Below are 27,198 nucleotides of genomic sequence, written 5' to 3'. Positions count from 1 at the left end.
GCGTGGCCCGGTGGGCGGAGGGCGGAGGGGGGGGATCTGTCTGATTAGCCTTCTCCACCAGACGGACGGACGGGGATTAAGCTTTTGCTCTGTAATTATTATGAAGCATACGTCAGCAGACATCCACCCATTTGAGGACAGACCGCGGAGCGGAGGGATGTCCTGCTGAAGAGGCTGCGCCCTCTGCCAGGCCCGTGCCAGACGCGCAGACCCAGGAACAGGAATATACTGGCCATATATCCTCCTGAGGCAGTGCCACGACGCGGACACACGGCGCGCCACCCGGCCGGCAGGGCTGCCTCCGCTCCGATAATCAGCATCCTATGCTCTTCTGCTCAAGATGGCGGTGCAGGCAGCGGAAAAGGACGGAATAGTGAGTATTTGAAGGCGACAGCGGGGGGGAACGCCGAGGCGTGGGTTGGACGTGTCTGTGCGCTTCTTTTGTTTTGTTTTTGGCGCACATTTGGCTCGAGCGCACCGTTATGCGCGTTGCCCCGGCGCTGCTTCATTGTCGCGCGTTCAGAGACTGCGGGGCGACTCCTCTCCCATGAGGGAGATCCAAATGCAGCGGGGATGAATCGGCCGTGTTGCGCTCACCTCCAGGCCGCTCGGCCGGTGCTCCGCACGCCCGCACTCGCCTCTGAAGCGCGGCTTATTGCGGAGTTTAAAGGCCCGCTGCAGGGTCTGCAGGCACTGACAGCTCTGCTGCCACCTCGTCATTGTTACAAGCTGCATAAGAGACCACGCTGTGTGTGTGTGCGCGCCCGCGCGTGTGTGTCTATTAAACGACAGGCCCATGTCTCACCTGTGCCATGCCACTCTGTATCTAATAGTTTCCCTCTTGTATTTCTTTGTTACTGGTGTTGAAGAACGTGGAGGATGACCCTCTGAACGACTCGCTGGGGAACCCCGGCCTCATCTCACCTGACAAGGAGGATTTATCACGGCTGCTGGTAAGGTTTAAAGGCACCTCTTCTTGTTTGATTCCTGCTCGGACCCCGTGCGTAATAACTGCAATGCTCTTTCGCGCAGACGGTGCCGTTCAGCGGACGCATCCGAGGCGGCATGCGTCCAGGGAAGAAGATCATAGTGATGGGCATTGTCGACCTGGAGCCAGACAGGTGAGATTACACGAAACAAAGCATGCAGATAAGATACCTGCAGCCAAGTCTTATCTCTGCATATTTAAAACTCGAGTTGAATTGTGTGTGCTCAGGCTTGTCAGACTTGCACAGCCACCCCAGGACAAGGAATAATGCGTGGGCCGCTTGAGAGAATGGTGGCTCTTTAAGCATGCAGAGACAGGGCGTTTCCTCAACAGCAAGGGGGAAAAAAGGAGGGAGAAGGGGGGGTGGGGGTGGGGGGGGGGGGGGGGGGGTGGGGGGGTGGGGGTGGGGGGGGGGGGGGGGTGGGGGGGTGGGGGAGAAGCCCCATAGTGGAGCAAAATTGCCTGGGTGTGTCATTACCCTACATGGAAACTTGTGTCAAACTTGGAAGAAACCTCCGGGTGACTTCATCTTGTTTTGTGGCTGCTGCTGGCAGAGTATTCATGCCAAAGTTCATGTGAGTGTCCCGGCTGACAGGAGCTGCTCCACACAGCTGTTTTCCTCAGGCTGAAGACTTTTTACTACACCGCCAAGCTCGGACAAAAAGAAGCCTGTGCTGCGTGTGGACTGCACAGCTGCAGGGGAGTGAGGATAAACCCAAACAAGCAGCAGGGATTATACATAATTACCACACAACTGCTCGGTTCTGACACAGCATCAACAGAATTATGCATTTGACTCATCCCAGATTAGCAATCTGCAATTAGCATCTGACATCTATTTTACCGTGCCGTGCTGTCGTTTGCCTCCTCTCTCTCTCTTCCCCCTCAGCTTTGACGTCAGCCTGACCTGCGGCCGCGACTCGGAGAAGGAGGAGCCTCCGTACGACGTGGCCCTGAAACTCACCGCTCGCTTCAGTGACCGCCAGTTCCTGCGTAATGCCCGTGTGTCTGGGAAATGGACGGAGGAGGAGGCGTCCACCGCCTACTTCCCCTTCATCCCAGATCAGCCTTTTAGGGTAAAGCCTCCGTTTTGCATCCGTGATGTATTCACGTCCTGCGTGCTCGTCTTCTTCTCTGGCACTTTGTGGCTGTAACAGAACCGGCTGGATTCTCCCATGTTTTAGGGTTACGGTTTGCGTAACAAGCTGAATTAGTTTCTTTTGGATTTAATTAGCTGGTATTCTTAGCCGTGGTTAACTCTCAAATTAATTTGGCTTCTCAGACTGATCCTCAGCCTATAAAGTAGTCGACTGCTTTGTGCTTGTCGCGCTGATCTCAGATAAAGGCTAATAGAATATTACAGACTCCTGGAACGAAGCGTTTTTTTGGCTGCAGGGATTTTCATGAGCTGTTTGTATCAACTGTGTAAAGCCTTGGCAGCTGACCTTGTGCACTTTGGGATGGTGGTGCAGCTCAGATCTTTCTGGAAAAGAGAGAACAATGTGATGCAAATGGAATTGTTGAGAGATTTAATCATCGTACAGTGTATTCACAGTTTTTCCTTCTCTTCTCCCATGTGGTTCAGTGGCTTGTAGTCACGCAGCAAATCCAACCAGATTCCTTATCTCAACATTTTGTGATTTGTTTAGACTGTCTCGTGTTATTTTTAATTTCATGACTGTAGAAATGTCAAAATGTGCAGTAATTGAGTGTTTATCTGCCATGTTTATACTTATCGGTCATTCGATTTCTTCCGGTTCAGCTCCTGCTCACCTTTTTACATCCTGTTTAAATATCCAGGTCAAGGTTTGGTGCAGAGCTGCAGCACCGGCTTGAAACTCTCGTCCTATTTCAGTCGGACTGCTGTTAGTTCATACAGGAGTAAATCGACTTTCAGTCGCTCTATCTGGGTGTGTTAGTGCAACTTTCAAGTCTTGTATTTCAGTTTAACATGTTCACATGTACTTTCATATGTCAGTTTTAGTACCAATGTACTGAATTGGATTTTTCTTTCTTCAGAGCTTAGTCCAGTGAGGTGTGGGCTATTGGCCGGTTGACCCTCCAGTTTGAGAAACACAAAAAAAAAAACTGTAAAACGTTTCGTTTTATGAGTAATTCTTTTGTCACCGATTCAATCAGCAGATAATCACAAATGCTGCCAATGACTGTACAGTGTAGGGGAAAAAAATCAAACAGGAAATGCTTTTCATGCTCCATCATTTCTAATGTAAATATAAACTGTGGTCTGCGGAGCGGCAGCATCAGCTGTTCCTGAGCATGATGAGTAATTTTCATTCGACCAGAGGCCTTGTTAGCTGTTTAATGTTATATTCCGCTCTACTAATTCTGAATGCAGCCATGAAGAAAACATACGGCATTCTGCTAAAAATATACAAGGACATGTTTTGATCTGAAGTGAAGTATGCAGTGGTTGACTAGAAAAATTCACCCTTGACCTTTTTCCAGATAATGAAAAGCATTTGGAAGCTTTAAATTCAATTCATTTGAACCATTTTATGCTTTCCAATGGATTTTATTATACATAAAATTATTCTCAGGATTGCATAATAAGCAGCAGAAACACAGTGCGTAGCTTATTCTTAGTGGCTGGTCATTGAGTGTCAGCCCTCTGATAAAGTGTCAGTGTTTGTGGTTGGAGTGTGACCCAGCAGGACAGCACAGTCCTGAACCAGTCACAAGCTGAAGGCTGCAGATTAAGGCTGCCGGTGCAGATTGTTTTGGACTCGTCTCACGAATTCAGAGGCATGCGGATGAACACATGATGTGTTGCGGTTTGACAGCAGGACGGCTCATTTGCGGCTGCCTCGAGCTGTGTGATCACACCTCCAGCTTGTTTCCCATAAAACCTAATGTGGAGGGGTGTTTATACTCCGTCATTCTCGTACCAAATCTGAGCTTTCCTAAGTTCAGATGCAAACAAGTCAAAGGCTTGGACATCAAAACTGTGGTGCAGTGGTTACATCTCCCTACTCCAGAGTTCAGAAACATGTGTTTGAGGCTATTTGGTGAACCTACAGTAAATCCCCTCTCTGTGTCACTGTGACCCTGAACTGGATAAACCAGTAAAGAAGATGGCTGGACAGCCAATAACTTGATCTTCTCAGCTTCTTACCAAGACGCAGTGGTTTACTGGTTAAGAGGATGAATATTCGCCTCTGGGTTTTGACCTTACTATGTGGAGTTTGCATGTTCTCCCTCTGCCTGTGTGGATTTTCTCAAGCTGCTACGGCTTCATCCCACAATACAACGTCATGTTGTTAGATTCCAGGTAACCTTAAAATAGAAGCACTCAACCTGCTGTCAGTTTAAAGGATCTGATCCCCTGAGTCTGACAACTCCGAGTAGTACCCTGAAAGATGAAATTAGAGGACTGTTACCGTTCACAGGTCAAAAAACAAACAGGGGTCTCACAGTGTCCTTTGCAGCAGTGGAAGCTGCACCACATTCAGATTGCAGATAAAACGGGCATGTGGAAAGCTGCTGGCTTACAGAGGGGGCGTGAAAATATAAATGTTTCATCACTGTCGCACTAAAATACCCACACTGTCCCAGACGCTCACCTCTTCCGAGGTGTGCATACGTGAACTGACTGAGAACTGAGCGAGAACCAACAGGAGGAAGTTCATTTGTATTTCAAAACATGCTCACAATGTTTTCTCACATATGGATTTTTCCCATGACGTTGATCATCTGTCCTACAACGTCCATTATAATTACATGCAAACAAACGTTAATGCAAATTATGTGATGATTCATTTAGGACAACTAATAGTTATTTTCCTCACTGAGGAGTTTTCACATGGAATGAATGAAATAGCAATACGACCTGTTTGATTACTTCACAACGTGGCACCAAACACCACTAATGCAGAGTTGGGCAAGTTTCTTAAAAAGTAATTAGTTGCAGTTACTTCTTTAAAAAGTAATTGAGTTAGTAACTGAGTTACAATATTTTAAAAGTAACAAATTATTCGGCAAAGTCACTATTCCACTACATTAAAAACATGCTTAAATATCTCAGAGTTTGGATCCCTTCTTAATGGAAATTTAAGATACATGTTCAATTATTTATTAGAAAACTGAATGCATGATTAATGAAATAACTGAATGCTTGACAGAATACATTACAACCAGGAAACACTACATTAGTCGAAATGTGCCTGAGTGGTAATATAAGACAGGACATCAATCAAATTTGATTTGTAGCTGTAGATAGCATTTCTACATTTGTAAAAGAATAATGAAACACAATAGATTTATGTCAGTAGATGCCTGTATTTCCATTTTAAAGCAGCCTTTGAGTGATCAGGGCTCTATGGATGTATCTCATCATCTCATGTGGCGTACTTTGCATCAGTACGGTTCCTTCTTTCTGTATGATGACATCCTGACTGATATCCTGACTGAGGAGGGTTTTAAATGATGTCAGCATCTAATTTGACCTAGATATGCAAATGAGCAGCTGTGCAATTAGATGGTGACATCAATTAGAAGACAGACAGACTAACCTGCTGACATGGTCATTAGCTGTTAATTATCAAAATTTAAGCCCAAAACTAAATGTTGGAGGGATTTGAAACAAATGTCAGATTGTATGAAAACCTGAGATTTTGTTTCTCTGAGATTATCTCAAAATTGTAAAACCGCTAATGAAACAGCTCATTTCTCTCCTAAACACTCACAGTGATCTCAGTTGAAGGGCTTTTTATTGAGCTGATTTTCATGCACTTTCTTTATCATTAGCTTCATACAACAAGCAAATCTGCTTTTAAGGGATTAGTCGCAGGGCGTATTCCTGCCCATTTGGTTAGAGGCAGGATGCCACATGTGGTGTGTTTATGACTCCAGCTTCAAACACGGCCCTCCAGCGGCAAAATGTCCCTGCTTCGACTTGAAGAAGTTCAAAGAGTGTGCTATTTTTACTAAGTTTTCAATCTAAATTTACTTTGATTTTTGAGGCAGCCCATTAAGAAATTAATAATGGAAAAGGTAAAATACAATGTATTTTTTATTTTCTTTTAGAATTTTTTTTTGACAGATTAAAAATGTGGTTTTTGTCTCAGGAGTTAAATCCAGGTTGTCTTTACCAGAAACATTAAACGTTAAACATTAAACATGTCAACGTTGAAACTTCCTTTTGATTCATCTCAGTGTGCGTTATGGAGAACTCCTTCTTACTCTGTGTCCTGTGCTCCCCCCTGCAGATCGAGATCCACTGCGAGCACCAGCGGTTCCGGATATTCGTGGACGGACACCAGCTCTTTGACTTTTATCACAAAGTGAAATCGTTGCCCTCGATCGACACAGTACGGATACAAGGAGACCTACAGATCACTAAGCTGGGTTAACCTCCGCCTCTTTCTGCTTTCCCAGTTGTGTGTGTGTTTGTGTGTGTGTGTGTGTGTGTGAGTGTGTGGAGGAAGGACTTGATCTCAAATGACCACACACACACACACACGCACACACACGTCTGTTACATCACCTTGCAACAACACTGCAGCAGCATAGGAAGAGGGGAGGGAGGCACCGGCAGCGAGTTAGACCCCCCTCTGCTTCGTTTCTTTCTGTTAATCCAGGATCTGATACCGTACATGTGTGGATGAATGTGTTTGCTCCATTTTCAGGTATTTTTCCTCGTAGCCCCAGTTTTGTCAGACCAGGGATCTCACAGCTTATTAATAGTGCATTCATTCTTCATGTTGGATCCTCTGAGGTGCAGGCAGGCATGTGGTACTGTTGCTAACAACAACTCGACGCTCTAGAAATCAGCTACTCAGGAAAACTATCCAGAACTCAGCAGACGGTCGGAATATAAACCACACATGAGGTGGAATTGCTGGTCTGATCCCTAATTTAAACTAACTGTATAGAAGGAGCTCTCGCTTTTCAAGAATGGATATGTTAAAATAACCAGGAATTTAACTAACTGCTAATTGAGGAGTGAGACGCTGCAGTGAAACGTGATCATTGGTTCAATCAGTGCCGATCTGGTACCTCTCTTTAAATCAGATTAGATTTTTTTTTTTTTTATCAGCATTCAGATTTGGCCTTCCACTGGACTTATTTATCTTAATAAATAAAATTAAACACAATCGAACAGTATTACACAATGTTTTCTCTCCCCTTGACCTCCCTTGGGGTTTACTGGGTCGTCATGGAAACACGCTGCCGCCTTACCGACCTAAATACCCAAAACTGAGGATTATATCGTTACGCGCTGGTGGAGTTCCATGTTTTGTGCACTGCGTTTGTTGGTAGTTTGCACTCATTTACTGATCACTGCAGCCTGTTGGTAGAAAGTAGGACTGTTTACTCCAGAGTAGAGGAATTCCACTGAAATGAGCTTGAAACATTGTACTCTGCTCTCGGCTGTTGCACATTGGTCTCACGAAAGTCTTACCAGAATCACACTAACACAATATGCAAGCTGTAGTTTCATGGAAAAAAAAAAAGGAAATGACTAAAATCCAAACCTTCAGAGTTACATTTGACAGTGAGCTCAAAGGGGGGGATCAGATCTCGGAGGTATTCTGAATGTAAAGTGTTCATGTTTCTAATATAAGTAGCATAGATACAGAGGTATTTCCTAATGTCACAGGGTTTTTTTTTTTTTTGTTTGTTTTGTTTTTTTTGGTGCTGTTATAGTCTTATAGTCTTTTAATGTTTCATGTTTAATTTTTTTATAACGTTTCTTGAATCATTCCACCTCCTGTCTAAACATGATAAAGCAGCTACGTCCTTGTTCGTTGCAGACAGCGGCAGGTCTGCTGAGCGTCGTCGTGCACTGCGTCACGCGGGTTTTGTCTTTAATCATTCCACTATTTGCCAGACGTGCTCTCTTGAAGTAGTAAACACACGCCGTGAGGAGAGGCTGTCCTCAAAGATACACCCACAGTAGCAGTGTTATGCCTTTGTTTACATCTCCGCACAGTATCACCCTCCTCTGTGCAAGGATTTAGTCGCACAAGAGAACTACTTACAAATTACTGATCGATTTCGTGGCTTTTCGGATTATAAGTAACGAAAAAAATCATCTTTAATGTGAGGTTTTTTTTCCCCCCAAATGTTTGCAGGTTTTATAAGCTTAGATCTTAATGTGGTTCCCATTAATGACTTAAATAAAATAATATGATTTGTAAGTTATTTATTCACTATTGTATTAAAACAACAATAAACCATTTGCAAAGAAACAAAATGAAGGACTGATTATTGCGAGTACTATTTAGATTAGGGGTGTCAAACTGGTTTTACTTCAGGAGCCAAACACAGCCCAGTTTAGTAGACCTGCAAAGTGATGGCATAGTAACTCATATAAGAACTCCTACTGTTATGTTTTGGTGAAAAAAGGGAGTGTTACCTTGTCATTATTGTTCAAAATCTGAACAAGTTGAATTTTATTAAGACAAATTGTAACAAACAGAGGAGAATGCACAAAAAAACTCTGCCACATACATAATGCTACGTGTACTTTCTTCTGGAATATTATAGCACCCAGCAGTGCATTGAATGCTGCTCCATCTGAAATCCTGTCTGCTGCAATGCTTCTCTTCTCAGGGTGCATGATGTCTGCAGCTTTTTAGCTTTCATGCTCTCGCGAGTTCTCACGGTGTGACCGATGCTAATACTGAGTCACTAGCAATAAAGGTCGCTGGCTTTCACCGCTGCGGCACTGATCTCTCAGCTCAGGCCTCAGCTACTCTTCTATAACAGCGTGACGAGATAAGAAATGAGAACAGCAACGTTTAAAGTTGTCGTTTTCCTTGTAACTGGTACAGGTCAAAATGATCTCCGTTTTGGGCTGCGGGCCTCATGTTTGACACCCCTGATTTAGATGCTCGTTGAGGAAAAGGACCAGAAGCAAAAGCTGCACAAAACCCCCAAAAGTCTGATATTTTATTCCTCCATCACCTTTTTCTGCTGTGGATCTGGAGAAAGCCTTGCCGGCCGTGCGGAGCAGACCGTGTGTGGAATCGATCCCCGCCACTGCTCACGTTACTGCAGCGTCTTCTAATGAAGCCTCCTTGTTTAGCATCTCATTACCTGTCTGCAGCACTGCGACTGCTTTCTAGACACAGACACATGAGTTCCTCTCTCATAGCAATAACATCTCTACTCTGGAGTGGCGGTTTTTTTTTCTCTCTCTCTCTCTCTCTGCTCAAGCAGGGTCTTCCTGATTTAACTCAAACACAAACAGGAAGTGAGCGCCGTTTGGTATGTGAGGGTACGAAGATGAGGACACAAGCCAGAGCTACACGCCAGTGTTCCAGTGTTACACTCACAACAGTACAAGTGTATACAAATCTTGTGTAATTGTGTTGAAAGGGATGTTTGTGGATGCTGTTTTTTTTTTTTTTTTTTTATTGATTAACATCCTACTACCTGGTCACCATTTGTAATGCAACAGTCTCATGTAAAAACGTGAATATACTCAGTTTTCCGGTATGTTTCAAGTGATGTGCAGTGGACGTGTGTGGAAGTGGAACGGTGGTTCGTGTTTTTGGGGTCGCTGGCTGTCGGGCAGCCGACAGCAGCAGGAGGAGTTATGGGGGAGGGAAACCAACAATTCAAGACTTTCTGGATTTTAAAGGGCTTGACCCGGTGTTACGTAGAGTTCTGCACAACTGCTGAAGATAACACCCCTCTTCAAGGAGCATGTGCAGTTTAATGTGCTCAAATTTAACAATGATTTATTCTGATAACCCTCGATGTGTGCACCAATTTCACTCAATTCTGCTCAATAGAATTGATAGAATAACACCCGTAACTCCAAATATTTGAATCCCCCTCAATGATATTAAGCTACACACACATTTCTTTGGGTTTGCTTGAGTCAAACTGAAAGTCCTGGTTATTTTCAGAAGTCTTCCATTACACACACTTACCCGAGAGGGAGGCATTCCTCTGCAGTTGTGCGGAACTTGTAACAACAGCAGTCGCTTTGTGTGTGTCTGTGCGTCAGTGTGCGTCTGCACAGGTGAAATCAGCTGTTTTGGGGGATCTTTAGTGGGTTTTCCAGCTGTGTTTGTTCGAGCATGCTGTGATTTCCCATCGGGGTTCGTCATGCGGCTGGATGTGCTGCAGGTAAATAAAGCCTGCAGGGTACGTCAACCTCACTATGTGGTACTGTTGCACTTTAAAACAGTGTTAGTCACTTCCAATGGCTTAATGTCACATTTTCACAAAAAAAACAAAAAAAGGAAAGTTACTTTTGTGTGGGAAACAGCTGACATTTTGTTCCGTCTTGAATTATGAGGATAAATCCAGCAGTTCCTGATATCCTGATGATCCCATTTCTTTCTGAAGAAGAACAATCGTGGTGAATCTTAATATCACCGTTACATTGTTCTACATCCCTTTAAAAACAGAACTGAAAAAGTGAATGTCTTTCTCTTTCCTGATTGTAATCTGAGTATCAATGCTGTTCCTATTTGCCCCGCTATAAAGGATCCACCTGTTCAGTTGTGAAATGTGGTTTTCACACCTTTCCTACCTTGAGTTAAAAGCCCGATTTAAAGAGAAATGGTTTATTTGATCCTGGGGAACACCAGCTTATGGACTTTGGATGTATATATTTTGAGCATGGCCTGAGGGTGAGGCCTTTGTTTTTTACTGGATGGATCACAAGTTGCAAACTGAAGAAAGCATTTTTTTGTGCATAAAAGCGAGTACCTGGCGTCTTCGTAATAACAAATTGAAGTAATACTTGGGGTTTTTTTTGCCAGTTTTTCCTTTAGTCAAGCATGGTATTTGATTATTTTCAACCATTTATCCAACATTTTTTTGTCCTTTTTAGAGCCGAGTATGTATTAAAAATGAACCGTAGTGCTGACCTAAACTGGATTTATCAACACTGCTGACCTGAGCGTCGACGATCCGATGCATAATTTAGACTAAGCATCTAATTCATGCTGTTTTCTCCTGATTTTGAACTCAAATTTTCGAAGACAAAGTGCTAAAACCCAAGCAGCTGTTGCGCGAAGGGCTCCATCGCGTCCATTAATGAAGTGTCCTCTGAGTAGAAGTAGGCTATTGTGTCGTGTGGTTGTAAAATCATGTTATCATTTCTATTTATTACAGTGTAACCAGCAGGGTTGTGCGTGGTGAAGACATAAATAGTGTGTGTGCTGACATGCTCATTTTTGCTGTTTATATGAAGGTGTATTGGAAGGTTCAGTCTTTTTTATAATGATTTTTTTTGGGATGGGGCACAGGGCTCAAGGAGTATTAGTTTAAATTTATCCTCCATAAATGTTTTTCTTTCAACTTTAAAGAAAGATTAGCCATCTGTTTCTCGAGTGTTTTCAGAGGTATAGCAGGTCTGACGGGCATCACGGTGTTTGGGAAAATAAAAAAAGCGTTCAGAGTCACATCTGCAAGCATCATGTTGGCTGTTTTTGATCTGCCTTTTCGCTAAAGAAAAAAAAACACTTCTGTTTCCAACATGAAGGCACATTCCTGAAGTGATCAGAGATGATCAGTATTGCATCTCCTTAAGGCTAACCTGTATTTTTAGATCAAGAGACTACGCTCCGCCATTGTTCTGGTTTCAAATGTTTTTTTTTTTGTTTGTTTGTTTTGTTTTTTGTTTTTTTCTTCTTTATGCTTTTGTAAAAACAGCTACATTAAAAACCAATAAACTTCTCATCTTGGATCTTTCATGTGCTTTCTGTGTCTTGTCAGAGAGGAATTGCACTGAGCAGACCTGCCTGTGTAAGATCAGGCTGAGGGACGTCTTCCCTGGTGACAGGCTCATTCAGACAGGTGGCTTCAGCAGGAGTTCATGCTGAGGAACGAGACTCATTTTTGTCAATAAACCTCATTCCAACATGCACAATAGACTTTGGCAGTTTTGGGATTCGAACCAGACACCTGACGTGAAAGGTTAAGACCTAATCTGACTCTCCTCTGGGAAGGTTACAACACAGGAGTATCACAGTAACGTAGAACTGCTAATAGCCTCACACAGTGCTGTCACTTCACTTTAAGATCACAAAGTCATGCTGGGATGCATTTTTCTGCTCATGACTCTGGAAGTGCTGACATGTTAAGTTAAATCATATTCCAATGTTTCGCTCCTACAGATTACTTAACGACACACAGAACGTTCGCCAGTTTGACAGGGAAGCACAAAGCATTGCAAATGATGACTCTATAGCATTACAACAAATAGTGTATAATAGCCCAAAACACAATACCTGCCAATAATGTAATGTTGCTGTAATACTGATTGAATACTGGATTATTAAAGAATTTAAAACATCTTTGAAAATGTGATCACTTCTGCTAATACATAAAAGACTGAATTCTGTGGAAATAAAAGATTGTTGTTTTTAGTTTTCGTATCAAAAATTATTGCTGCTAAAGCTTCAAAATAGAAAAACGGAATATATATTTTATTTTTAACCATCACAAGAGAAGTGATACTAATTATGACTGGCAGAGCTGAAAAGAGCGCATTTGATTTTTCATTCTTGCATAAAATGCAAATGGGAATGTTCTTTCATGTTTCACAGATGAAAGTGTGTTCCTCAGCAGGAGTGGAGTCCCAACACAGGGGCTCCACAGAGCTCAGGTCGGTTTCCTCAGCACATGAAAGAGTCAGAGAAATGGCTCTGAGCAACACAGGAGTTCGCTCCTTCCTACGGTGTGAAACAGAAGGAAGTGCCATCTGCCTGGCGCCTTCATCATCCCGCTCCACGGCTGCCCGTGTAAATAAAGAAGAGAGGGAAGATTTGAGTCACAGCCGTGAAGCTTCCAGTCAGGCTGTCTCTCCAGAGTATACCTCCGCTCAAAGGGGTTTGCAACATCTGTGGAAAGTTTTTTTTATATTTAAGTTTCACTCTGATCTCCAGTTTTGTCACACTGGCTGAGGAGTTTTGAATGATTGTTTTAAAATAGTTAAATCCTTGCAGAATGAAGATGCACCATTAGATGCGTTTGTGCAAAAATATCTCCTGCAGAGTGGCTTCAAACTAATGTCACAAATATTTCAACTGACCTGGTTCAAACAAATCTCTGAATTTGAAACCTTTTTTTCCCTACAACAGACTGTCTTATTCACAAAAGCATTTTATTTGATTTCTGTATATCTTTTACTGTGTAGGCAGGGGGCCCAATTTTAAGCACAACTTTCCACATTCCTTCCCTTTTTTGAGAGAAATGCATCAGTCAGGTGTATAGTCCTAAGCCTTACTTCTTATTGTCTCATGCTAGCTGTTGCCAAAGTTGTCCGTCCCTGGGAGAGGGATCCCTCCATACTGTGGTTCTCCCCAAGATTTCTTCTTTTCCCACTGGGTTTTTGGAGTTTTTTTCTTGCCGGATGTGAGGGTCTAAGGCGGTGGTTGCTTCGTTTTGTCTCGTTACTGTGAATTTGACATATTAACATTATGCTTATTCACTGTTTTTATTTTTACCAACCAATGTAACATCTTGAAGCCCTCTGAGGCAACTGTTGTTGTGATACTGGGCTATACAAAAATAAATTGATTGATTGATTGATTGATTGATATTTTCATTTAAGATAATCTAACCTGTTACTCTAAGCTTCAAATAATAGTTAGTTTTGAGCATTTCACTTAACTTTCATCGTATTTTATCTACTCGAATGGGATATCAGTTGGCCAGAGGTCAGGGAAGTGAGCTTTTATTTTTTAATAGACTTTTTGACTTTCATACATGTCATATCCAGTATTTCCTTTCTTTTACTGATGTTAATGAGTTGAATCAGCACTGTTGCCATTCAGGTTTTTATTTGTTTACATCCAAAAATACTCTAAATCTAAGTGAAATCAAAGTGTAATTCTTACTGTAGGTGCTTTCAGTTTGTCTACGTCTCTAGTGGCTTTGTTGATTTTATTTTCTATATCTACATTCCAATGGCTCCGTTTGATCGGGTCATCCACCGCAGCAGGGGGCGCTGCAGGACCGACTCGCTCGCGTTTTCACGTTGACCCGGAAGTTATCTCAACCGCGCGATTTGTGTGTGTTTCGCTGCTGCTTGTTTCTCCGTCTCTCCCTCCGCGTCCTGCAGCTGGAGGAGCTCCATCATGTCGGGCTGTCCGCAGCTCTGGAGGCTGGTCATCCAGCGGCACGCCGCGGCCGCGGAGGAGACCTGTGGCCGGTTTGAGAAGCCACGGCGGAGCAGGAGGCGGAGGACATCCGGCTGAGGCGGCAGCTCGAACAGCAGCTCCCTGTGTTGAAGCCGCACATCTTGTCACTGACAGCAGGTCTGGCTTTTGCTTTAGTCCTAGTTTTTTGTTACTCTTTATTGTCGGTTTGTTTTTACAGCAGATTTAGTCTTTTCTTTTAGTAGTTTTTATTTGTTTAAGCACACTTAGTGTAGTTTTGTAGTTCTCATCCCCTAACTATGAATAAACTATGAATAAAGTTATCCATTCCCCTACTGGATATGACTCTGTTACTATTTACCACATTCTCTCTACCTTCTGTTTTCCAGATCCCGAATCTGATGAGGTTTCAGTCTTCCAGCAGCAATCCAAGGAGCTTACAGTGGAGCAACATGAGGCCCGTGTCCCTCAGCAGGCCAAACCTGAACACTCTGTCCCTCAGCAGGCCAAACCTGAACACTCATCCTCCAGAAGACGTAAAAGTGACGCTTTCTGAATCAGAAACAAATTCACAGCCTGTCAGATGGTGTCCACCGTCACTATGACTGTGAGCCGTGATGGCGAGGGGGTTGAGGGTGGCAGCGGTGTTGATGGCAGACTTGGTGAAAATCAGGTCTGTACGTCGTGCCGTTTCTGCAGAAGAAAGTTCTCCGAGTAACCTGGTCAGGCACGTGGGAAAGAAGCCCTTCAAGTGCCCTCAGTGTGACAGAGTTCACATGTCCAGATCGTTTGGTCTTACACTCAACGGTTCACACAAGTGTGAAGCCATTTGTGGAAAGTCCTCACAAATGTCCCAACTGAATGCTCATCTGTCTGCCAAGGCCATTGACGAGAAGCTGCTTCGGTGTTCGATTTGTGGCACAACGTTTCGCACAGCTTCTGACTTGTACGTGCTCATTGATGTCCACAATGCTAGGACAGCACACGTTCAGTAGTTTGCCCAACCTGTCTGTTTTTTTCATGTTTGTCATGTTGTCTTTGTTATTTCTGAATAAATTCATGATTATTTATTTATTTATTTGGAAGATATTTTAAGATTTAGTGCTTTAAATGGATAAGATTCCCGTGTATTCTGTGTAGACAATCAGTCGGATATGACGGCTATTGATGAGACAGGTGGGAGATTGTTCTTTGTAATACTAAGTCAACCACAGGACCAAGCACTTCAATGTGTTATCTCATAATTTCCACTTGGTTCTGCAGTGCCTCTAACTCCCTGAATGTGTACACACACACACACACACACACACACACATATATATATATATATATATATATATATATATATATATATATATATATATATATATATATATATATATATATATATTTTATTTTTATTTTTTTATTTATTTTTTTTTTACTTTTGTTACAAAACTACAATTAAGCCTAAACTGTTTTGTGTGTTAGCCACAATCTTTATTTCCCCCCAAAAAAGAAAAGAATCTGTTCATTTTTAATAAGTTTTGCATCATGATTGTATCACCCTCAAATTTTGCTTTCTCCTGACAAGTTTTAGCTTTACATCTTCTCCATTAAATGAAATGCACTGTGGCTCATATGAAAACATAACTAGAGTCCCGAGGTGCACGAAACAAATGACAATTGCTAACATTGCTATAATTATAATTAGATAGCATTTTGGGTGGGGTTCTACTTGCAATAATAAATTCCGAGCTGTGTAATCCCATACCTGAGTACAACTTTCATCAGCTGATCTACTTATGTAAAATCATAAGCTGAGTATGTCATGGTTTGACAGTTGAGCTCTGTAATTTGCATGTTTGTATCTTTTAGGTTTACGTTTCAGAACAGTCTCCCTATAATACAGGTTTGTTTACTGAACAAATTATGGTGTATTTTTTGCATAAGCTAATTTGTTGTTTAAAAGTAGCTGATCCTTTCAGTTTTTGTACATGATAGCTTTTTTAACGGATGTGAAAAATAGAACGTTACTTCTATTTGTTATTTGACAATTTCTCCCGAAAAACATGTTTAATCAAGGTTTTCCATAGTCATAACATTAAAACCAAACAAAAGAGTTTGAACTGTGCAGATCGTCTATTTTGGCAATACGTCTCTCTCTGGTCCAGTCTCTGTCAATGTTCCACACGGCTCTTGAAATGGGAGCAGAGTGAGAGCTCCCCTCATTTCCACATCCCGGCTCATGTCCCCGGAGGAGGAGGAGGAGGATGGAGAAGAAGGCTGCGGCGCTGACTGACAAGAGGCGTGAGTGAGTGCTGGTAAATAATTTATAAAAATGTCTCATTAATATTACACTCTGCAACATTTGGCAATAATATTTTTGACGATTTTAATGGGAATGCATTAAACCGGTAGCGGCGGCTTTCTTTGGCTAGCAGTTGTTAGCTAATCAGTTGCTGCGTCGGTAATGCGATTAAAGCTTGTTGTTTGCACCTCATTTAAATGTAATTAGCTTAACAGACAGATGTAACGTTAATAGCCACCTCTTTGTTCGTGGTTAATAAACCCCTACATATGTTAACATAACTCCACATCCGTGTCTTAGTGTGATAACTGACTGTCCTGTTTGAAGAGACAGGAGAAAATGGCAGGAGGGGGTCAGCTGTTGTTTGTGGCTTCATCAACACAAAACCAAGAATAACAGAGTGACAGTCACATCTATGTGATAAATCGGCTTGTACTTTACATGTGTGTGTTCCGTGTTAAAGGGTTTCATCGGAGGATAATTTGTTATCCTAAAGACCTGGTTTTGAACTGTCGGTTTAAGAAAGTAGCACAAAGCTGCGGATCAGGTTTCCTGTATCGGTTTACGGACCGGAGCCAGTCCCTGGACACTTTTTCCATCTCAGGATCTTCACAACTGTAGTTATGTGCAGGTCCAAAGATACAGGACGAAATTATTTACCCACTGCAGCAAAGCTGAATTTGTATGTGGTTGTCAACGCAGAAGATTTGTTTTTCCAAGTTCCTCAATTTGTTGCAATTAAATCTGAGTCAGAGCCTGCAGGGTTGTTGTGCAAGCTGTACCATCTAAACCACTGCTCCTTCAAGTGTTTGTACCAAGTGACACTGTCATCGTGACCAACCTGAACATATAGTAGCAGGCTTATCCGATTAGATATGGAGAGTTCACAGAGGAGACTCTAAGCTCATCCTAACAAGACACAGCAAATCTTCATTTCTCATGTAAACAACAAACTAGAACAATAACAAAAGCAGCCAGTTTTGTTCATGCAAGCTGACAGAACTAAAAATGTTCCTTATTTTTTTCACACAGTAAATCTCAAAATGGTTCATGTCTCAAATGTGCACAGCAATAAGCACGTGAACAGCACGTACTGAAACAAAGTTCATGGAAACTACAGTTTTGAATAAATGATGTCAACAAACAAACTAATCAGAAGAACATCCTTTCAAATCTGTTATTGATATTACGCCAGAAATCCCATTTAGCTCTTTATCTGGACACTCACCACATTTGGTAAATTTCTCATTTCTTCCAAACTAGCAATAATCAGTCAGGACTAATCACATAAAACATGTGAAAATGTTGTGGTAATTATTGAAAGTGATGCTGTTTATGAATGATTTACAGAAATGTTGACAAAGTGCAGCACTTCTGCTTTAAGCTTCTCATGTATTCACATAAACTATGGATTTATTTTCCCCCTTCATCCTGGAAAGCACCGTGTACTTCCTGTTTATATTAAGGTGTTGAACTGTAATCCTACCTAAATTTTTGATAAGATTTTATTGAAAGATCTGACAGAGACCCAGTGTTGAATCGATCCCATTAAAGGCAATTATTAAGCAGTAAGCAAGTAAGTATTTGCAACTATGTTCAGTTTTATTTATTTCTATTCTGTGACTTTAAAATGTTTATTGTGAAACTGAGCTTTCACAAAGTCCCATTGCAAGTTTTTTTTCTGACTGAATGACCCCAAACAAAATTCTTTACTGGACATTTTGCCACCAACTCATCCAGAGTTCAAGAAAATCCTCATGACATGCATATTTTTAGGTTCATAAACAGCTGCAGTTTCTTATTTTCTCCTTGTTTATTCTCGACTTCTCCAGGAGCTTGAGACCTTCAGCTCCTGCAGGGAGAACCCATGGAGTCAGATATCATGCGCTTGCACACCTCCTCGCCTCCTCCTGCTGTGGATGATGAAGAAGATGACGATGCCGATGGAGAGATGAGATCAGGGGAAGAGGAGGAGTTCGGGAACTTTCGCACTGGGATTTCCTGCTCCCCTATCGGCTTTGCTGATTCTTCTGAGTTGCCTTCAAGTTTCAGATCACCTCCTCCGAACATAAAGCCAGCCACCCATCAACCAAGCTGCAGCTTCGATCAGCCAGTCGAACAATCTCAACCAACGTCCACTGTGATGTTCGAGTGCGGCAGAGGTCAGATGGACAGGCAGGACGGTGACGCCGAGTCTTCGTTGCGTCTCACAAATGGACATGCAGAGAGACGCTCTGTGGCCCATTCTGCTGCTGGTGCTTGCTCTCCCCAAGAGGAAACAGGGTTTGCAGATTTTACAGTGTTCACGGACCAGACGGCTCACCCCTGGTGCTGCGGCTTCTCCCCCGTGAGCAGCTCAGAAAAGTGGGACAGCAGACTGAACGGAGGCACAAACATCAGTTCAGGAAAACAAATCAGTGATTCGGGCCGCGAGGTTATAATGAAGTTCGAGCCCGGATCTGTTTGTGCACATAAGACTAAAGAAAACCTCGTCACTAAATTAAAGCACTGTGAATGTAGAGATGCAGCACTTGTGCTGTCATCTCAGGATGACTTTGTGCTTCTGGAAGCTGCAGAACCTTTTGATTTTCCCTCTGATATGAAGGAATGGGACGGGGATACTCAGAGGGAAGATCAGGAAAACGGCGTTTCTGCTATTCCAAAAACATTCATGAGTGAGGCTGCCTCGGAGGACCTCCCGTCGTTCTCTGATGACTTGTCGTTTGAGGGCGCGTCGACGGCTGACTTGGAACCAAATGTTTCATCCCTCATTTCGCAGGATGATTCCACAGATTGGGACCGGACCGACGACGAAGTGGAGGAGCTGGAAGACTTCATACACTCGAGTAGAGCAAGCCTCAGCCCGCATGAGTCCGAGGAGGGTTTTCATCACCGCAAGCAACACGCCACTCAGGAAACCTCTGCTACCTCCAGCCAGCCACAATCAGAAGCGGACCCAGGCGACAGGTTTGCTGACTTCACTGATGGAAGTTCGGAGCGCCGCGGGGACCGAGACCACGCCCGGCCGGCCGACGCAGGCGTGCTGAGCCTGGGAAACCTCCCGCCGAGTGACAGCTTTGCTGATTTCTGCTCGGCGCCCACGCAGGAGGACGCCACGGGGTCGTGGGCTCAGTTCAAGGACCAGACTGAAGAGGTGGAGGGAAAGACTTGGACTCAGTTCAGAGAGTCGGTCAGCAGCCCGCAGACTGATGTGGACGCTGAGGAGCAGGTTCCAACTTAACATCAATTAAATTCTGAAATCAGCGAATGTTTGCAGCTTTCTGAGTAAAAACTCAAAGAACTGTGTTTCTCTTTGTCCTTGGGGGCTAGGCTTCCCGTGTCCAGCAGCTCCTGGAGACCAGTTTCCCGCAGGTCGGGGTCCCAGCTGTGGAAGGTGAGGAGGAGCTGCTCAGCCTCGGTGCTTTGCTCCAGAAACAACACCCCCCTGAGAGCGAGGAGGAAATATCACAACTCAGTGGTGCTCGGAGGTGAGGATGATCTGAATCGTTCATACTTCACACCGACGACACAAATCAGCACTGGTTCAAATAAACTGGTTCAATGAGTTAATTCTGGAAAAAAATATGGAATAAACAGGGCCACATCACATCAGACTGTTTTTAATTAGCAAAGAAGATTAAGTAAATTTTCAAGTTACATATTCAACTCTGCTGCTCATTCCTCAAAATGTGTTGCTTACAGATGTGGAGCCATTTAAAAGAGACGAGAACAGACTTTCCAAACAAGTGAGATTTGTCACTAAGAAGCATTGTTATAACAGAGAAATAGCCGAATACTTGTACATTTCCTACTTCTGCATATTCTGACAGCATAACGCAATCAAATTGTGCAACAAAACTTTCGTAAGTGTACTTCTATTTTGAGATGGGCCGCTATAGAAAAGGCATTTCAATTGTTGTTAAGCTTTCATAACATATTTAGACTCTAACATGAATCGCCAAAATGCTCCCAGTGGGGATTTTCCAACTGCAGTTTTCCAGTTAGCACAAGTTTTCTGAGGGAGCCACAGTGGTGGTCCATCAGCAGCTCCTTTCGAACCGCCGGACCACTTCTGCCTCCCATGTCTCAGTACGGCCCTGTTTTACCCTGACTGTACCGTCGCTCTGTGCCAGGATCCAGCAGGAGATGCTGCGCTCACACCAGGACGTTCACGGTGCCGTCGGCCTCCGGTTCCAGTGGGGCGGGTCTCACGTCAACAGCACTTTGCTCAGTTGCCTTGGCGTGGACACCAGGAACATTGTGAGTGCCATCATCTTCATGAGAAGCGTTTTTAGGAGTACTTGTGTCAAACTTCAACTAGATCCTTATTTTCTGTTTTGTTCCTAAAGCTCAGATAGACTTCTGTTATGCAGCCTCTACTCTGCCTGTGTGTTGCTGTTTCTTAACCACCGGTTTGCCTTCTGAAAGGTGTTCATGGGGACAAAGAAGCAACCAGTGACTGTGCCTGCTTTTGCCTCTGGCCTGGTGAGAGTTAAACAGAAAAACTAATGACATTTGATGAAAGTTACACACTGTTGACATATAAACACATGTAGCTATACATATTTATGAACATAAGTTGCATTCAGATGTGTGCGTAGTTTGTGTAATGTTATCACAGTTTTGAAGTGAGCGGCACTGTTGTTACAAACACTGATAGCCTAAAGATCATCCTGGGCTCCGTCTCTGTTTTCACTTTGTCGTTGCTGTTTTAACTGTTGATCATCAGGGATTGCTGGAGCCCACCAAAGACCCTGCACCAGCTGCTTCTTCTCCAGGACGCAGAGTGGTCACAACAGGGGCTCCTCCGGGACCCCGAGACCTCTCAGCTCATCCAGCACAGGTGAGCTCACTTGGCAGTGGGAGCAGAGTCGGCCGGCCCGCTTCGGACTTTGATTAGAAGAGGATGCATTAAAGGGTTAACCAGGTTATCCTCATGGTGAAAACACAGTGGCTGTTGAGGAGGAGCAGATTTGTCTTCAGGTTACAGGACCTTGACAAGAGCTTTTGCTTCCCAGTGTGTCTCTACTGATTTGAATCTGGGTCGACCGCAACGTGAACATTCTTAAACGCTGATATATTACAGACTCGGACCTGTTACACAAGTCAGTGTGTCAGTTTCAGTGTGAAAGTGGTGAAAAATTTACCTGACTTCAATGATCCCAGACGATATGAATGTGCTACGATCTTAGTAAGCCGCACATTGAAACACTTCAGAGCTGAAACCTTGGAGAGTTTGTTTAAGCCTATTTTATGACATGTACGCTTGAGTGGCGCTCATTCCTTCTGTCTGTTTTCAGGAGTTTCCTTCCAGACAGCCGGACTGGAGCAGCCGTGGCCTTAGCAGCTCTCAGGACGGTACGTCCCCCCGCAGAGCCCCTCACTTCTGGGGCCGGAAGTAAAGCGCCAGCCCCCCGACACGGCTTCTGCTAATGAGCTGAAAACATTTTCAGAGTTCACTCTGGGATTTTCACTTCCTCCGGGGCATGTTCCGCTTCTCTGATTTCACGCCGTGTTTCCCCTCCCCGCTCACTCGGCAAGTAGCGGCTAACCACAACTCTGAAACAGTATTCAGTAGTTTTTTTGGGGTTTTTTTCTTTTCTTTTTTCAAGCAGATAAAAAATAAATAAATAAGAAGAGCCTGGGACTTAAAATGAGATGAATGTGCAACCAAACCAAAAACATTCTGAATCTATGAATCAGTGACAGTAGTTTAAGATCTGTCGCTGGGGAAACACTGTGCTCGTCTTCATTTTCTCTCTTTTTTTTGTCTCCTGTAGTGTCTGATCTTAACCTGCTGTCGCCTTTTAGAAAGAATTTATCTCAGTATTTATCAGCCTCACTCATACCGTAGAAACTGGAGGGTCTTCTGGAGGTCCCACCTGATTATGTGCACAGAGTTACGCTGCTTTTAAGGTTTTGAAGCCTTTATCTTGTCTCTTTTAGTGAAGTTTATTTTCTAAACATGTAGATTTGATCTATTTAAAAAGACAGTTTTTTTTTCTTCCATTAACAGCAGTCAGAACATGTGCCATGCTGGTTAAAATGCCCAAACATCTATTTCCATTTCATAAACCGGCAGTCGCTACACTGTTAACTGTCTCAGTGTTAATAATGTGTAGCCTTTTCAGATGGCATGGCTGTTCCTGGCCATTAAGTTTCTACTCTAAGTATTGCACTTTGATTTTTTTCATTTCACTTTGTTTTTTTGGGGGTGAATAATTGTTTCTAGGTCTTTGGCAGGGTTGCCAGGTCTGAGAGCCAAAACCAGCCTAATAGCCACTTAAAACCAGCTCTTTTCTGTATTTCCTCGCATAACTAGGCTCTGCTCCTTTCTCGTGTCGTGAGCTTGCCATTCGTAGCGGGACGCTGTTGCATGTTAAACGTTGAGTTACTGTGTGTGATTGAGGGTTTCATGTGTGTATGTGTTAGTCTGGCCCAAAGTCAGTTTGATAAGATGTCAAACTTCCATTCCAGATATCCACCCCTCTTATTATCCGTCGGTATCGTTCATGTACGTCACATACAAAATCTGTTTTTTATGAATTATCTGTATTCTGTGGTGAATCTGCAGACTTGGCAACCCTGGCCTCTAATTCAGTTGACTAATCAAATCAAATATTGTAAACAAAAAGAATGTCCTGAATTTTTTTTTTTTTTACTTGTTTGCTCAGGAAATCTTTGCAGATTTACGTTTCTGTGTGGGCACAGCAGCATTTATTTCCAGCATTCACAAAATCAGCATTAATGCAGTGCTTACACAATGAGCATTTTAAAGTGTTGTTCAGCGAATTGCACATTCTGCTTTCACGTTTAAATCGCTACGATACGATTTGTTATAGTTGGTATTAAAATGTTATCTCATGAATTAATAAAAAAAAATTTGCTTAAATTGTAATATTCCCATCAGATAAACTTTGCCACTCAAGTAAATCTGCTGCATGTTCTTGAAGTGAAAAAAAAAGAAGGAAGCACTAAGATGAATACTTATATTTATTAGAAATGTGGCTTTACTAATTAACGGAACCAGCGATCGCTGTAGTGACAGAAATAAAACTCAAGGTTTGGGTTTGTAGCATGAAACCTAAAACAGCCCTTTGAATGGAGCATTCCATGAACATTTCCAGTTTGATTACCCAGGTGAAACCTGAAGGCTTTCAGTCTGTGTTTGGAGAAATTTAAACAAGGTTTTTAAAGCCTTTATGCTTGTTCTCCACCTCGATATTTCATTGTTTTCATTGGTCCTGGCAATTATCAAACATTATTTACCTGCATTGGATTGATACAGTCAAGAGATGTAGGCTGCCTCTCTGTATTTTATTGGAGTAGACGGTGTTATAATGATATATTGTGAGCAGCAGGGGCAGCGTGACGTCTGTATGTCGCGCTGAGTGCAGAAAAAAGTTAAATTACACTAGCGGTTTTCAAAGAAAGAATAAAATAACAGTAATACAAATTATTCATCTTTAAAATGTGTTTGTCTAAATCATGTTAGGATTTAGGTTTTTGTCAACCATATGTATTTTTGGGGCTTTAATTCTGTTTAATTATTTTCAGGCTCTTAAAATGATGGATATCAAACATGAAAGTTAAACACTATAGCTGTGCTTTCTTCTGGTACTTGATGCTGTCTGACATTTGCTGCAAATGTATGAAGCACTGAAAAAGTACCAAATCCTAAAGAGAGAGCAGCCGTAAACATTTATTTTCATCTTTTTATTTCCACTCAAATATATTCCCATAACTTTTCTGTAAGTGCAGATACCGTTGTTTTGTTTTGTGCCTTTCCCTGCTCGCAGTCGTTTTCTAAGAGGTGCTGAACTTTTGACGTATACTTTATCAACAGAAATCTTTTTTTTTTTTTTTGGGATGAATTTTTCCAGCTGTATTTGCTCAACTTGAGAATCAGTGCACTGCAATAAGGAATTGTGGGAAATCCTTGTAAATACTGAAATAAATTGTTGGATCCTTTCTGCTCGGTTTTGCTTTTCTTCCCTCAGATTTTCCCTCTGTGTGAGACTTTGTGTGTTTGAATGCAGTGAGAAATCCCTCTATTATCAAGTACTTTCTTGGAATTTCTTTCTATTGACTAAAAAAAATGTATGAAATGTATTTTTGGATTTCTTTTTTTCCCTGTTCACTGGATGGTTTCACATCATGTTAAAAAAACATCCAGTATTAATGCAAGGTTTCAGTTTTTGAAGGTAGTTTTAAAGATGGCAGCCATACCATGTTTGTGCACTGGGTGGCAGCAATGAGTCACTTTTCCTCAGAGTTTCATCAGGCAGAAACTTCGCCTTTAATCATATTTTTCTGTCCTTTGTTGTCAGAATCTGCTGCATCTGCTTCAGTTTCAATTCTTGGACTCCACCTTGTGGTACAAAGTAGTATTACAAGACTTAGTACTGTTAGAATTCTCAATAGAACTAAAGAAACATCCCAAAAATAATGAAGTGGTTGTAATATTAATTTACTTGTTCAAACCATAGCAATGTTTAATTAAGATGTGCAAATTCAGATATAATGAAACAGTACATTATCTTTAGATGGGAAATTAATGCATTCTAACATAAAAAAAAACACGCATAGATGTTTGAGGACCTAATAACAGTGAATGGCTGAATGTGACTGATCGTAAGCAGTGTAATGCAGTTGGCAGGTAAAATTCATTTTTCAGGATTCCAGGTTCTGTGACAGGAATCCCACAATGCCACAGGGCCCTTCTCACTCTGACTTACTTAAGTGAACTGAACTGGTCAGAGTTCACACTTTCCTGTGTGCCGCTGCCGCTGAGGACATTCAGACTGCTGTCAGACAGGATTTTCACTTCACAGGTTCTCATTGAAAATGTGTGATTTTCCTGCTGTGACATGTGGAACAGGTCTATTGGAGGTTTAAAGGTGTGGTTTCAGGACTGGATTCTTCCACTTCACTGTGATTCTGTTGATTATCACAGCTGGAACAACCTGAAAAGTTTCCACCAGTGGAGCCAGCAGTAGCAGAATGTTCAGTTTGAAATGAAGTCATCGTAAGAAAGTGTAGTTTTAAGTCTGAGTGAGAAATTACAAAAGGAAATGTAAACGTAAACCAGCTTTCCCTGAGGTTGTTTCAGAGGCGAATCGTCTTTCCGCCGTCTCTCCTTGCTCACGCAGGCTGCTCTGCTCTCAACCTGGACTGCTTTGGTCTGGAGGAGGAGAGCAGGTCCAGCAGCAGCAGCAGCAGCAGCAGCAGCAGCAGCAGTCCTCCTCCAGGTCAGAGAACCTTCTCATTGCTTCTGGATGGAGCTCATGCAGCAGGTCGGTCTCCGAGCAGCTTCTGTCTCTCATGTGTCCCGTGTGGCTCTGGTGTGAAGGAGTCGACCCTGAGCTGTACGAGCTGAGCACGAGGAAGCTGGAAAGCAGCAGCAGCAGCAGCAGCCACGTGGAGGACGCTCTGCAGCGCCTGCTCTCCTCTGCACAGAAAACCTGCATTTCAGTGAGGTCAGAGGTCACTGCAGAGGTCACTATTTACTGCATATACACTCAGATTTCTTCAAATGATAAATATGACATTTTGTAGATTTGACTGGGTATTTAATTTTCAAAAGCATCAATACGTGTCCTCCCAATTCAATTGATGTTTTTATCACACTGAATAATACATGGAATCAGATGGCGGATAGATATAAAAACAGATGAATCTTAAAACATGAAACATGAATAGAATATACTTCATACCAGAAACCATTCCCTTGACTCAGGGATGTCAAACCTGCAGCCCATGGGCCACAAACTGGCCAGGCAGAGGGTTCAGTCCACACCTAGGAATTATTTTACGTCATTTAAAGATTACAGAAAAAACAAAGGTTATTCTAAAATAAATTTAAATGCTGAAACAATGTTTTAATGTTTAGATGAGATAGACTCAGATGATCTCGATCCCGTTGGAATTCAATGAATTTGTTAATATACAAGAGAACAGTGAAATCTAGGGTTAGAAAGGCTGACTCTACCAAGACGCTGCAATGAAAGCAAGGTATCTTTTTTTTTTTATAGAGGTTGCCGTATGTTTTGTAAAAGTTGCATCAATTGGAACTTTTCTCCATTTTATATGTATGCTTCTCTCCACTGAAATTTGGAGTTTGGTATTTTTTAGTTTATTTCATTGTTTTAACTCATTTAGAGTCCATATGGCTGTATGTGACACACACACACACACACACACACACACACACACACACACACACGATATATGTAATTGTCCCTATATCATATAAAAGTTATTTATGGTTACTGTTCATTGCAGTGTGTGTGAGTCTGCGCGTGTGTGTGTGTCCGTCCATCAGGAATCCTCTGCAGGATGAAAGTCTGAGCGCAGACGCCTGCAGCGTGCTCTCCGGACTTCCCAGTCTGTCCTTCATGCAGGCCAAGGTGCTCGTGTTTCCCAGCATCCTCGTTCCTGAAGCTTCACGGCCCCCTGATGTCTGATGTCTTCACAAAGCAGTCAGGAACTTATTTCTTTGTCATAACAATGCATCTTGGCAGAAAACAGTTTCTGAAAGTGCATTGCATTGCATAAGCTCAGCTGCACATCCCACAAATGCATTTTCCTGATACATGTGACACAACTTCAAGGAGCAATGAACAAACTTTTCAACAGAATAAGCTGTGTTTTCAAAAAGCATTGTTCCAGCAAGGATGTCACCTACAAAAACACATTTTTTAAATTTGTTATGCTGATTTTTGGCTCCTAAAGGATTAATTTCTGAGTTTCTTAGATGTTATTTTGTCTGACTGAAGGTGAGCTAACACACACAAGCTGGACTGCACTAGCAGAAGTGTGTGTTTGAGCAG

General features: G+C 42.6%; 3 protein-coding genes across 4 annotated transcripts; all 3 read left to right on the top strand.

The window, feature by feature from the left end:
* Positions 1 to 206: 206 nt before the first annotated feature.
* Positions 207 to 11,660, top strand: lgalslb (lectin, galactoside-binding-like b). Of its 2 annotated transcripts, none has more exons than XM_030106983.1 (5): positions 207 to 373; positions 870 to 953; positions 1,033 to 1,121; positions 1,878 to 2,064; positions 6,214 to 11,660. In XM_030106983.1, the coding sequence occupies exons 1-5, from the start codon at positions 341 to 343 to the stop codon at positions 6,355 to 6,357; spliced, it is 537 nt and encodes a 178-aa protein (XP_029962843.1). In that variant the 5' UTR covers positions 207 to 340; the 3' UTR covers positions 6,358 to 11,660. The 2 variants fall into 2 exon arrangements, with proteins under 2 accessions (XP_029962843.1, XP_029962842.1); XM_030106982.1 differs by having other exon boundaries at positions 861 to 953.
* A 4,642-nt stretch (positions 11,661 to 16,302) lies between these two features.
* LOC115399548 (uncharacterized) lies at positions 16,303 to 24,337 on the top strand. The gene is made up of 7 exons (XM_030106976.1): positions 16,303 to 16,379; positions 18,199 to 19,595; positions 19,697 to 19,854; positions 20,500 to 20,626; positions 20,795 to 20,851; positions 21,096 to 21,209; positions 21,667 to 24,337. The coding sequence occupies exons 2-7, from the start codon at positions 18,234 to 18,236 to the stop codon at positions 21,766 to 21,768; spliced, it is 1,920 nt and encodes a 639-aa protein (XP_029962836.1). The 5' UTR covers positions 16,303 to 16,379; positions 18,199 to 18,233; the 3' UTR covers positions 21,769 to 24,337.
* Positions 24,338 to 25,012: 675 nt separating this feature from the next.
* LOC115399260 (aftiphilin-like) lies at positions 25,013 to 26,918 on the top strand. The gene is made up of 3 exons (XM_030106540.1): positions 25,013 to 25,025; positions 25,719 to 25,845; positions 26,691 to 26,918. The coding sequence occupies exons 1-3, from the start codon at positions 25,013 to 25,015 to the stop codon at positions 26,830 to 26,832; spliced, it is 282 nt and encodes a 93-aa protein (XP_029962400.1). The 3' UTR covers positions 26,833 to 26,918.
* The last annotated feature ends 280 nt before the right edge of the window (positions 26,919 to 27,198 follow it).

The sequence above is a fragment of the Salarias fasciatus genome, chromosome 13 (genome assembly GCF_902148845.1).
Source record: "Salarias fasciatus chromosome 13, fSalaFa1.1, whole genome shotgun sequence".
Taxonomy (NCBI): domain Eukaryota; kingdom Metazoa; phylum Chordata; class Actinopteri; order Blenniiformes; family Blenniidae; genus Salarias; species Salarias fasciatus.
The sequence above is the reverse complement of the archived record's forward strand: the minus strand, read 5'-3'. Positions and strand labels throughout refer to the sequence as shown.

What these genes read in the sequence shown, in the direction of transcription:
- lgalslb (XM_030106982.1), top strand. Translation starts at nt 341, where the DNA reads ATGGCGGTGCAGGCAGCGGAAAAGGACGGAATA. An exon ending in CAGCGGAAAAGGACGGAATA is followed by an intron (nt 374 to 860) that starts GTGAGTATTTGA and finishes TCTTTGTTACTG; the next exon opens with GTGTTGAAGAACGTGGAGGA. An exon ending in AGGATTTATCACGGCTGCTG is followed by an intron (nt 954 to 1,032) that starts GTAAGGTTTAAA and finishes TCTTTCGCGCAG; the next exon opens with ACGGTGCCGTTCAGCGGACG.
- LOC115399548 (XM_030106976.1), top strand. Translation starts at nt 18,234, where the DNA reads ATGGAGTCAGATATCATGCGCTTGCACACCTCCTCGCCTCCTCCTGCT. An exon ending in CAACTCAGTGGTGCTCGGAG is followed by an intron (nt 19,855 to 20,499) that starts GTGAGGATGATC and finishes GCTCTGTGCCAG; the next exon opens with GATCCAGCAGGAGATGCTGC. An exon ending in TCTCAGCTCATCCAGCACAG is followed by an intron (nt 21,210 to 21,666) that starts GTGAGCTCACTT and finishes GTCTGTTTTCAG; the next exon opens with GAGTTTCCTTCCAGACAGCC.
- LOC115399260 (XM_030106540.1), top strand. An exon ending in AAAACCTGCATTTCAGTGAG is followed by an intron (nt 25,846 to 26,690) that starts GTCAGAGGTCAC and finishes TCCGTCCATCAG; the next exon opens with GAATCCTCTGCAGGATGAAA.